We start from the raw sequence: 13,008 nt of genomic DNA, 5'->3' as shown, positions 1-13,008 counted from the left end.
GGGCGACAATATTTGCAAAAGGATCTACTCTAAGTGAGGTTCTCGTACCGACTCTTACGAAGTATTCACCTCGGGAGTCTATACTACTCAACCATCGTCCTATCTTATGTTTTTTTGCTTTAGACTCGGGTGTAGAGTCTTTCCCACATGGTTTGCAATCAACTACCCAAGTACCCAACATAGTGGAACCAATATACAACAAGTATATCAATATAATAATAAAGATAATAAAAATCAACAAATAAGGAAAAGCCACACAATTAAACAAACAAAGGCATACAAATGTCTTAACTAGGCTTGACTCACTTAGGGAACGACAGTCCCCAGCAGAGTCGCCATCTGTCGTGCCTCATGGAAAAAATGAGAACACGACCTAGCGAAGCGCAATCGCACGCTCGCAATGATGGACTGAACAGAGTCGCCACCGAACTTTATTTATTCCTAAAAGGAAAGGGGAAATATCGATAAAACCCAAGAAAGAACGACAATGATTATGGTCATCGCAACCAAATCAAGGTTCGGGATTCGATTACACAAGGGGAAGGTATTAGCACCCCCCACGTCTGTTGTACTCAACAGGAACCATTAGGTCGGTTGTGCGCGTGAATGTTAGTTTGAAATGTTAGGCTTTTCAAGTTATTAGGTGGGAAAGAAAGAATAGAAGAGAGGAGAAATGTTTTTGGATTTTTGACGAAGGACTAAACCTAAGTTTTTTATTAGTGGGCCTGACAAGATTTACAAATCCTGCTCCTACGTATCTCAATAGAGAAATCAAGGCTGACGTAGTTCTGGGTAGAAAAATATTTGTTTGTTGGTCGATTTTAGCGAAAGCTACTTTGTGTCAAATCAACTAAAACATTGTTGGACTACCCAAAACAGGTGGAAAAATATTGCCTTGCATTGTTTTGAAACAAAGTACCTTTCGTTTGAGAAAAGGTTTAAGAGTCAATCGCACGGCGGCGAGAAAAAGAAATTGATTGGTTTGATGTGTTTTGAATAATGGCGAGAACTTGGATGAGCGAGATATCCATCTCGAATCCTAGTCTTAGGAGTTCGTGGTATCCACCACGTTCCATTTCCATCTTATTTGCAAAAAGTGTTTAATAAGGATTAGGTGTTTTGAATTTGATTGAGAAAGGGTTTAAAGAAACCGCATTGACAATTTTAAATGACAGCGAGAGCTAAGATAGGCGAGGCATCCACCTCGAATCTTAATCTCAGGAGTGCACGGTATCCACCATGTTCCATTTCCATCTTTATTGAAAGGTGTTTAGATAGGAATTAAGTATTTTGAGTTTTGTTGTGAAAATGACTTGACATTGGATCAAGCATTGATGGACGTTTAAGAGAAATTTTTGAATGAATGTTTGAGAGAAACAGAGTAGATAGATTTGGATGATGGCGAGATCTAGGATAGGCGAGGCATCCATCTCGAACCCTAGTCTCAGGAGTGCGTGGTATCCACCACGTTCCATTTCCATCTTTATTGAAAAGGTCTTAAATATGAATTAATATTTTTTGAGTTTTTATTATGAAAAATGGCTTGACGTTGAATCAAGCGTTTGATGAAAGTTTGAAAGAAATGGAATAGAATGGAAGGGAGAAATGGATTGATTTCTTTATTGAGAAAATACTCGACGTTGGATCGAGTCATTATTTTTGATCTTTTGGAAATGGTTGATTTTATTCTTGTGTTAGTAGCTAACTAAACAGTCAAGCAACCAAAGAAATAAAAAGCGATAAAATTATTACATGCCATGGGAGTGTGGGTACATTTTGTCGAATGGGGATTCAAAGTAATGAAATAATTAAATCGGGCCTAAACAACAAACAATGCGACGTATGAGTGTAAGTGCAAGAGAACTGTCTCATTGTAAGAAGGCCCAAGAGTAAGCCATGTGAAGAAAATATCAATCATAAATTATATTTACAACACATTCAAAAATTAAATTGAAATAAATAAAATCGGGACGTGCACGGATTAAAAATCGGAATGCGAGGATGCAAATCAAAGTCGCATAATGCAATGACGTGCAAGGCAAATGGAAATTGAAAAAAAGCAAACAAGAAATCTAGATAATGTGCTCAAAGCCGGTTTGCACATATTAACAATAATCGAAATGTCATATGTGATTAATCAAAATGCGGCGAAATACCATCAATGTATCGATAAAATTAATCATGGATAAACAACATGGGAATTGTTGAATCCATAAATTAAAATCGATGTTTAACAAATAAAAATAAAATAACGGCGAAAGAATAAAAGCTAAAGTCGAAAAATGAGAATAAAATAAAACAAAATGATTAATAATAAAATAAATCCTAAATCAATCAAAGATTAAAAGTTGAATAAAGTGAAAAAACTAAGACCAAAGTGCAACACAGGGGTATCGAACCCACCACCCATGACTCGTCAAGACTGATGCTTAACCAATTCTCCCACTGGTCCACTGGTGACATAGTTAGCATGGGAAAGTAACAAAAGCCATTGGAAACGCGTAAATGCAAGCAAAAATAAAATAAATAAACATACACCAGAACAGTAGGGAGCTTTTTTTTAAAATATATTGTTCATCATTCCCATCTTTTTTAGAAAGAACATATGCAGGTAAGCATTCAAACAAAATCCCACATGAATGGAAATGACAAATAAAAATAGACGGAAAAAAAATCAACACGGACCTGAATCGAAACCGTTATTGAAATACGAAAACAAACTTCAAACAAACAGTTGTCTTGTTGTTGATCTTGCTGTCTTCGAAGCTTTGCAAGCTTATTTCCTCAACCGTTCATGAGTCTGTGCTGAATGGTGTGATGGTTGTTGGGAAAGATGAAGTTTGGAATGGGTGATGATGGATGAAGAACCGGGTAAGGTTTTGTGTGTGTTTTTTGTGTAGAAGAGAGAGATTTCGAAAATGTGTCTTTCTCCTCTCTTTTCTTTTCTTTTTGAATGGTAGCCGCCTCTCCATGAAAAGAGTGTTCTTGCTTTTATATTCACCTGCTAGGGTTTGGAATTGGTCACTGAGGTCAAAAGAGTATTGGAATTGGAAGTGCTTTCTTGTGCTACTCTGTTGTCTACCCCATTTTGGTGCTTGCTCTAAAAAAGGTAACTTGTACCTTGTACCTCTTCCTGGAAATATTTTGATTCCCTTTTGTTGCTTGTGAATTTTTACCGCCGGTAAAAAGCTATTCACTACTGCGAATTCACTTGAATATGATATGTATTGTTTGATGCTTGCAGGGAGGAGGTGTGAATTGAGGTGCTGATGACGATAAATCGTGCTGACCAGATGGAAATGAAAGGTGTTGAGCACTCCTAGGACAATCTTCAGATGAATTTTGCTGGAACTGATTCTGCATCTCAGACATATGGAACTGTTCAGGAACATGAGAATTGAGCACTTCTTTATGGTGTTCAATTCCAGGCTCCATCTTCACTTGGTTTTCTAGATTGGAAGACAACGGATACTGATTGAATCCATCGTCATCGACCAAATGCTAAGGCTGCTGACTATGTAGTTTCAACTGAAATTGTTGCTGTGATTGTGAATACTGTTATAGCTGTTGCAATTGTTGGGGCCTTTGCTGATACTGTTGTTGAGAATGCAGAAAGGCATCTCTTGAAGTCGATGAAGACTGAAACTTTTCCAATTGATTGACTGCTTGGGATTTCATATGAGTAGCCTGCTGCATACCATGCAAATTTGAGTGACTGCTAATAAATGAATTAGTCTTGGGTATCGATGGCAGTTTTACTGAATTTGTGTTTTGAGTGTTCATCATAGACCCAAAAGATGCCATAGATCCATAAAAGTTTCCAGAAGAAAAAAGGGTCAACATTATTCATTCCATATCTATCACCCTGCACTATTGGTTTCTGATTTTGGTCAAAGTGTTGATGTATGTGTTTAGGGGAATTAGCATAAGTTGAGGCATAACCATCAGAAATGCCTGGTTCATTAGCAAGTTGGACATTGTTACCAATCAAGCCCAGCCCACTATTTATATCACCATTTGAGTTTGTAACTTGTTTTTGCAGCAAACCGGGTCTCATTCCACTACTCATTTGGCTGCCAAGGTTCGACAATACATGACTTTGGTCACCAACATGATGTTTCTGCTGCAGTAGCTGTGACTGTGATACCGTAGTAGACTCTGCACTAGAAAATATATTACCGTTAGAAGATGAATCTACATTCATATGTGAGTGATTGTTGTTAGCTTGCGTTTCAGAACCATTCTTCTGAGGTGACCCAGATTACGGTTTTTCAGCAGATAGTTCAGAAGTACCATCTATAATGTGCATTGAAATTGCACTTGACTTTACTTTTGGGTATATTGACCTATTACAAACCATATTCCCTGTTTCAGCATCCACGGCAACAAAGTGTGTATCCCTTGTCATAACAAAGACTAGCCCCTTTCCGGAGTTGCTAGAAATATCAGATACAAATTCCTATGGAATGTTTAAGCTAGAAGTGTCTAAAAATTTTACTTTCAGAGAAACTACTGTTGAAGATGTGTCAGATGCAACACTTGTAAGAAACAGAATTGATGATGTAATGTGTCAAGCATGGCCACCTGCCCATGTTCATATCCAACTGCAAGATTCCCTCCAAGATTTGCAAAATGTAACCCACATACAACCGAGTTTTGAAGGGAAAACACTGCTTTGCAATAATGTCCGTCTCCTTGATTCACATTATGAACATTAGTTCCATTTTCTGTCACAAACAGTCAGAAATCCAATGCTGACACTAGTGAACTTGCACTGCCCATTTTAACATCATTCACCTCCAATTTTATGTTGTAAACCAGTGACAGAGCAGGATATGAAGCATCCCATATCCGAACAGATCCATCTTGGTAACCTGCTATGTATATTTGAATGATAAGATGGTTTTTTTTAAAAAGCTGACCTGGAACGACACCAGTCAAAGGCCACTTCATCTTCATACTTGTCTGATTTGGTAACGAATGCTGCTTTGCGGCTACAAGAATCTCAGACATGGCCGTAAATGACTTCATATCCTGGCCTACAACATCAAGCCTTGTTGTTGTCATTTGCGGTTCAAGAGTGGGAATGATGACGGTATATTGCATTGTTGGAGACAAAACATGCAGGTTGGCGCTACTGCAAGGTTCGCTTGTAGATCGGTTCAGGTTAAATACTTTTCTTGGCCCATCCCAATATTGAAGTCAATGTCGAACTCAAAATTTTGGAATACTCGGAATCTTTTGTTGTCTTTTCATCTTTTGCAACTTCAGCTAGATGGCCATCAGCATTAGACAGAAACTCCAAATCCATCTGGCCAGTAGCAACGAATCGATGAAATAACACCCAAGTAAAACAAAGATTATGATACGTCTGGTTTAATCCAAGTATACCATAGGTCTTCTTAATTTGTTCCATTAGCTCATCAAAATCATCAAAGCAGGACTGTAGAAGCATTTCATAAAGCCTGAGATTCAATGGAATGCCATCTGCCCATGGCATGAATCAGTGAGAGATCCATCATAAGACCTATTTGCAAGAGTCATAATAGCACTACAAAGAACCTGCATGGGCTCATAGTTCTTCCCAGTTTCAGTTTTCCATAGACCAGCCATAGCTTTTAACAAAGAAGTTTTTCCACTTCCATTCGGTCCTGTTATCAGTAAATTATCCTTTTGCTTGATTGTCAATGATAAGTCTCTAATAAGTGTAGATTCACTTGGTGTCTTGAGAATCAAATTTTCTATCTCCAATAATGTTTCATGTTTCTCTTGTGGAGGATATATTCCATATAAGATGTTACTGAATGAGATTAAGTCTACGGCAACGTTGAAGAGTGTCAAGGAGAAAGAAAGGGTTGTTCCGGTGAAAGAACTTAGATAATCAACAATTTGCTGATCTGCATTATCGATAATTGACTGCGACTAAAGTTTATAGAAAGTATGATTTTTAAAATAGCGATCCATGTAATACCTCGTCATCCAAGACCTCCATCTCAATGAAAGAGTTTCTCTTGTATAATCTCTCAATACAAAAAAACTAAGAAAGTGCAGCAATGTGCTCACCGGGATTCCCCCAGCAAAGCCACCCAAGCAGTAACGTAGTTGCTTCGTAAATTGCTCTTGATCTGGCAAGTGCATTATAGAAATCTCTCCCTAGAAAACTGAATCCAACACTAATTCCAGTGGTAGCCAAAGTGAGAATAAAAACACTAGCCAGCTGCAATCTTGCTTGGACCTTATCATCAGAACTCCAATAAGGAGCAACCACTTTCAAGAACCTTCTAAACAGCGTCTGAAGATCAGGATTCTCCCCCTTTGATTTCTGATTCTGTGATTGTAGAACAGTGGGCAATAACCGAAGCATCCATGATGTTGTTCTTGTTGGAGGTTCGTGCCATCAAATTAGAGAGAGCAGTCCAACACATATGAGTCCATAATTGCAACTCTTTGTGAGAGCTTAGACACCTTGGATGATCCCGAAGCCAAAGCATCAATGATTCGGATAATTGATGAATATGCGGAAAGAATTGACAATGTAGTGGGCCCTCAGTTGGCTTCTTAAGGAAACATTTGACAGTAGCAGTCAACAATTATAGTTGGACAAGTGCAGGTTCTTCAGGGAAACTTTCCAAGAAACTTTCGAGAAGCTCGTCAGCATAACACATGTTTCTTCCTCAAGCTTCAGATCAAGCTTCATATCTTCTTGCATGATTCTATGACTCTGATCATTACAAGAAGAACTCGTATCAATCTGTTTCTCTCCACCTGAAGCTGGCTTTGAAATAGGAGCAATATGATTTTGATCCTCATTTGAAATCTCACAACATTGTGATAGAATGCCTGTATCTGTATCTGTTGTTTCCGCCGAAGTGATTTCATTGAATACCTTGGTTGCAAACATATAGAAACCAACCACAAAAACTACCAAGTCGCTTGCACTTCCTTTTGCAACTCTCTTTCGTATAACATTTGGCGATTTGGCGCGGTATACGGTAACCAGCGGTAGCATGGATGAAGCACTTTGGTATTCATGGACTTATGTATCCGACGTAGGAAATCATGCCAAAACGGAAGGAATGGGCCAGAGAATCGTCTTTGTCTCAGTTAGCGCAGATGGCATGCTGCTATCAGCCGGTACAGGCAGTGTGTCACTAATGTCTCAGGTGTGAAGTCAAAATTCATTGCCATCTCCCACTGAGTCCACTTCAATTGGAATTTCTGTCATAGGATGATCTCTAGAGTGTGGTGGAGGAAGTTGGTTTGTATCTAGTACTTCAAAGCAAGCCTCACACAAATCAAAATCAGGACAAATAGTGCAATGCCACCTTCGCCTAAGTATAGGTACAGTAGAACAACCATCACAACAATATTGAACAGATGAAGTGATAATGTCTTCTTTAACCATGACTTGGTTATTTCTAGCACTTGTGTCAGCTGAGCCAGGAACTGGAACTACACCCTCAACACCATCATCTGCAGCTAACAATGCCTGCTTTGGAAAAGGGACCTGAAGCAATCTCGAAGATATGGCCAAACTACTAGCAGTCTGAACAGCTTCATCGGACGAAAAAAAAAAGCTTCTTGAGTAATTCAACAGCAGGTGTTACACTATGAACTCCTGAATCTTTTCCCTGCAGAGCCAAGCATTCACCATAACAATAAATAAGTTCAACTGCAGACATAACAATGTTGTTCATGGTTCAGGTCCACCAACAAGTAATAAGTCTAAATTTGTCCCAGGGGCAAGATATAGCTCCTCCAAGTTATGCCATTGCTTATTATTTTCGGCCTGAGCCAAATCAAGCCAGTAACCACCAAAGTGGTTTCCATCACCTGCCTGGCTTACGATAAAGGGTAGATGTGTCGCAATACGTAAATAAGCTCTTAAGACAGTAGGACCATTACTGAATTCGTGATATTCCTTAGAAAGTATGGAATGGATTAAAGCTTGACCAGTATTAAAAAGTCACTACTGTGGGAAGTGCAATACAAGATCCCAATGCCAAAACAATATCAGATTTCCCCCTTGCAAATCAGAGCTTTGAAATAGGGAATTCATGTACGGAAGCCATGATATTATCAATTTTTTTATCTGGATAACAGTCTCTATGTCTCCAACTCAGTATAATGCACTTATAGAGGTAGCCAAACCAAGAACAAGTCCAACAACACCCCATATATCTTCTTCCAAGTCTTCATTGTCCTCGGAGGACGATTGAAATATGTCAGCATTCACATAAAAACCAAGTGGAAAGGTTGAACATAAACTATCCAAAGCATCTAAGGAGCATTTGGTTCTCTGTTGTATCATTGTAGCTAGGGCCCCGACAATTCTTCCTAGTAACTTGGATTATGGTACCTTTTCTGTTTCCTTTTTTACAGTAGAGTCATCAGCAGCTTCAACTCTGGTAACAAGATCTTGGCACCAAAACTCCAATCCAACACCACATGCACCTTTAACAAGGGAACTTTGCTAACAAAAAGTACCTCGAGAAGTCCTGTGATGTTATGATATATTTCTATATGATCGGTTACATGGAGGCAACTTGAGATCAATCCTAGAAAAATTGCAGAAGACCATTGACGATGTTCATGTTCATGTTGGAGCAAACACTCCAAAAGAAAATTTGAAGCAGCGGATTTAACAGTGTGAACAGATGGAGGCAAAACCGCACAAAGTGCACCAATGGCTAGTGAAGGGAATATTGCATAAGTAGTGACATTCTAGGTTATCTTCCTCAGTTCGACTAATATTGACTATGAAGCAATCAACCCCTCTGGTATGTCCCATGAAAAAAAATAAGTTGCTTATCAAGCAATGAAAGTGCCCATGTCAAGCTTGTATACATGGAGCATGAATGTTGAGTTGTAAGTTTTCCACAGAGTTACCAAGTAGGAACCAACGTTGGACATCCTAAGATGTCGTTTGATATATTAGAAAGTGACCAGAAAAGAAGCAATCCATTGGAATCAAAAGAAGCAGCAACTTGAACTTTGCAAACATAAGGATAAATTGAAACCTTTAATATTTTCCCATTGTGTCCATCTAAGTTTAAAGACCCACCAGTCAAATGAGAAAGGATTTCATCTGTGTTACCATTGTCAGGGGAATTCTCAGTAGCATCGCGTATTTCTTGAATATGAAATAGAATTTTGAATGTGATATGGATAATTGGAACGCGGATGAAAAAATATGTAGGGAATTTCTTTGAATCATGCATGAATGGGAAAATGAATATGAATGACGACCAAAAACAAAACCTCTTTGCACTTGACACATAATTTCTTTGAAAGAAATTGAGAACTAGTAATGTGATAAGACGAGATGAATAATCACTTCGATGAAACTGGAATGAAAGATGAGACATGAGGTTCACTTGATTTCGACAAATGAAAGAGGTTTCGAATCTCGCATGGCTAAAGAGACTAATCATTTTAAAAATAAAAAGCAAGGCCTAAAAGACAAACATGGACTGGTCGTGAAAAGGAAAGAATGCAAACGAATGATTGACGGGGAAAAATTTCAGGACCAAAATCAGGGTATGACATATACCTCTGAAATGAAGCACTTCAGGCCACGAATCCTTCAAGGTCTTGGCGCCTCTTTGCTCTAGGGATGCAGTGGAAGTGAAAGGTTAAGGAATTAAGCTTTGAAGATCAGCTTATGATGCTGAATTTCATCATAAAATGCCAAAATGCACATAAATGAAGATAATTTCGAAACTCACAAATGGTAAGTCCAAAAGAGTAATGTTAGTAATGGTTGGAAAGCCCTTGAAATAAGTAACAAAAGTAATATTGGGAAAAAATTCATTTGGCATGTGAAAATTAATGAAAACTGGCTTGGAAAATCCAAGTACAAAACATGTTTAAGTCACATTTAAAAATTTTCACCAAAAGCAAGCCTAATCAAACCCCTCTGTTTTCATGATGCAAGCTTCAAATGGAAAAAACTCCAACAAAAAAGGTGTAGATATTTTCAATACAACAAATTTAGAATCAAAGTTTGCATAATTTGGACTTTCTATGACAAAGTTATGGGAATTTGAAGTTGGGTACTTTTTCAAATTCAATGAATTAGGTCCAATATGACCTATAATGTTTTGTATTATCACATGTATTTCTTTTAGGATTATGAAATTTTGTACAACATAACATATGAATTAGACATATCAATATTTCCAATTCATTTGGTCTCACCTCAAAATCATAAAAATTAAGGAAGTTATGCCCTTGGTAAGTTGACCAAAAATTAGGGTTTTAGTCAAAATGACCTATAATGTTTTGAAATTAATGATGACCTTACAAGTTTCAAATGGATTTTTTATGAACATGAAAGTTGTTCGTATGGTTATTAAGAACATGTTTTCTCTTGGGGTCATCTTGATTTGACAAACACATCAAAAGTTGTATCTCAATGGACCTCAGTTTAGTCAGATGACTTGACTGGTCAACTTTTCAAGGCAAAACTTCCAATCTTGATGAATAAATGATTGAGGATTCTCAAATAGGCTCATATGTGCATAAAATGATAAATTAAAGAACTTTCCTTGATTAAATTTGATCAGAGGTTGAGATTGCTTCATGGGCAAGGCACAGTCAAAGCATAGTGAAATTAGGGTTTCCTTGGGAAACAATCTTCAAGTCGTTTGGGTTATCTTGATCAATTGGAAAATTGAGATACTTGGGAGACATATATAATGATTAGGATATTTGTGGACCATTGTCATGCTTTTTCTCATCTTCATCTAGCCATTTCATTGGGCTTAGGAGCCTCCTAGGAGCATTGGAGCACATGATCACTTGAGCTTCAAAACAAAAAGAGTTAGTGACATATTTTTGTGCTTTTGGTTAGTAATCAAAATTAAGAAAAGCAATAGTATACAATACAAGCATGATTGGTGGTCTGAAAACACTCAAACAAGTCCCAACCCTAGGGTTAAGGAGCCAAACAAGCTTTGATCCTTGAGGCAATGCACTTGTGCAATAACATGATGCCACGAGGGATCTTAGGGTCAAAATTAGGGTCCTACAGTCATGTGTGAAATAAATCTGGAAATATAATTCAAGCGACCAACAAAACCTCTAACTTGCTTCTCAGTTTTGGGCGCATGCATCTCTTGTATTGCTTTGACCTTGGCAGGGTCAACCTCAATACCCTTCTCGTTGACAATAAAACCCAACAACTTACCAGAACGAACACCAAAAGTACACTTATTGGGATTCAAACAGAGTTTATACTTCCTCAAACGCTGGAATAGCTTCATCAAATGCTCAACATGTTCCTCTTCATCAATTGATTTAGCAATCATGTCATCGACATAAACTTCAATCTCTTTATGCATCATATCATGAAAAAGAGTAGTCATTGCTCTTTGATAAGTTGCACCAGCATTCTTTAAACCGAAAGGCATCACTCTATAACAAAATGTACCGCAAGGTGTAATGAACATGGTCTTCTCCATATCTTCGGGTGCCATTTGATCTGATTATATCCGGAAAATCCATCCATAAACGAAAAGACTTTGAATTTAGCAGTATTGTCTACCAACATATCAATGTGTGGCAGACGGAAATCATCTTTCGGACTGGCTTTATTCAAATCTCTATAATCGACACACATACAGACTTTTCCATCTTTCTTCGGCACAGGCACAATATTGGCCACCCATTGCGGGTACTCAGCGGTCACAAGGAAACCGGCGTCAATCTGCTTTTGCACTTCTTCTTTGATCTTCACGGGTATATCAGGATGCGTTCTTCTCAACTTCTGCTTGACTTGCGGGCATTCTGGCTTCAACGGCAATCGATGCTCCACAATCTCATAATCCAAACCAAGCATGTCTTGATAGGACAAAGCAAACACATATGAATACTCTCGAAGAAGATCAATCAACCCCTTCTTGACATATGGACACAGGCGAGACCCAATCTTGACTTCCTTCACATCATCCTCGGAACCCAAGTTGACTAGCTCAATCTGCTCTTTGAACGACTGAATGATTCTTTCATCATGCTCAAGAAGACGAGATAATTCATCACTCACTTCTTCATCACTTTCCTCCTCGATCTCAAACACAGGGAATTCAAAATTTGGAGAAGGAAAAGGATCATTGTATTCAATGGGGTTAGAAACCAACCTGCATAATGATTTGATATTTTGATTTTAGAGAGGTGAATTTGTGACCAAATATTATGCAGATGGACAATTATACTGTTTATTTATGTTTTTTGGTGATTACCATTTTCAGAATAAAGCAAAAAGTAAAAACAAAACATCATAGATGTAGATGAATAGAATTAATTTTATTAATGATCAATTTGAAAATGCCCAAACAATGTTCACTCCTCCCTTAGGCAATAGGAGAAGGATTTTAAAAACATATAAAAGCAATTACTTAGATTGATGCAAAATAACAGGAATATCAACAGTAGTCCAATTGTTGCAAGCCTTTCCATGCGTCACAAAATTGGTGCAGTCTTCCTCTTCGTCATCCTCTAATGCAGCAGCTAAGTGTTGTTCATTGCCATGAATGAACCCTCCGCTATGGAAGCTAAGTTGCATATTCTCAGACCTTGCAGTTGATGGACCTCGCTGGAATCCCAAACCGGTTCTACCTTTGTTGTCGGAGACCTCTTCCATGCGCCCCCATTGGTCAACATTGCCTTCTTCTACAATCTTCTTTGCATATTTCAATGAGGACATAGGTGCCCCAACTCTCTTTTTAGCAACAATAGATAAGGCTTGGAACGGAGTCCCAACCTCATCCTCAGCTTCAACATAAGAGAAAGATGACAGGTGGCTAACCAACATCGCCTTCTCCCCGCCAACAATCACAAGCTTTCCATTCTTCACAAACTTGAGCTTCTGATGCAAAGTGGAGGTAACAGCTCCCGCCTCATGGATCCATGGCCTTCCCAACAAGCAACTGTAGGCCGGGTGGATATCCATTACTTGAAAAGTAATCTGGAAGTCACTCGTACCTATCTTAACTGGAAGGTCCACTT

At 38.3% G+C, this 13,008-nt stretch overlaps 1 protein-coding gene across 1 annotated transcript in view; it reads right to left on the bottom strand.

Annotated features, from left to right (window-relative positions):
* Window positions 1-7,017, bottom strand: part of LOC127130858 (uncharacterized) — a 47,346-nt gene extending 40,329 nt beyond the window's left edge. Inside the window, exon 1 of the mRNA XM_051059820.1 lies at window positions 6,887-7,017. Within this exon, the coding sequence (XP_050915777.1) occupies window positions 6,887-7,009 (123 nt within the window). The 5' untranslated portion in view covers window positions 7,010-7,017. The remainder of the gene's footprint in view (window positions 1-6,886) is intronic.
* Between the last annotated feature and the right edge of the window lie 5,991 nt (window positions 7,018-13,008).

Source organism: Lathyrus oleraceus, chromosome 3 (assembly GCF_024323335.1).
Source record: "Lathyrus oleraceus cultivar Zhongwan6 chromosome 3, CAAS_Psat_ZW6_1.0, whole genome shotgun sequence".
Lineage (NCBI taxonomy): Eukaryota > Viridiplantae > Streptophyta > Magnoliopsida > Fabales > Fabaceae > Lathyrus > Lathyrus oleraceus.
The sequence above is the reverse complement of the archived record's forward strand: the minus strand, read 5'-3'. Positions and strand labels throughout refer to the sequence as shown.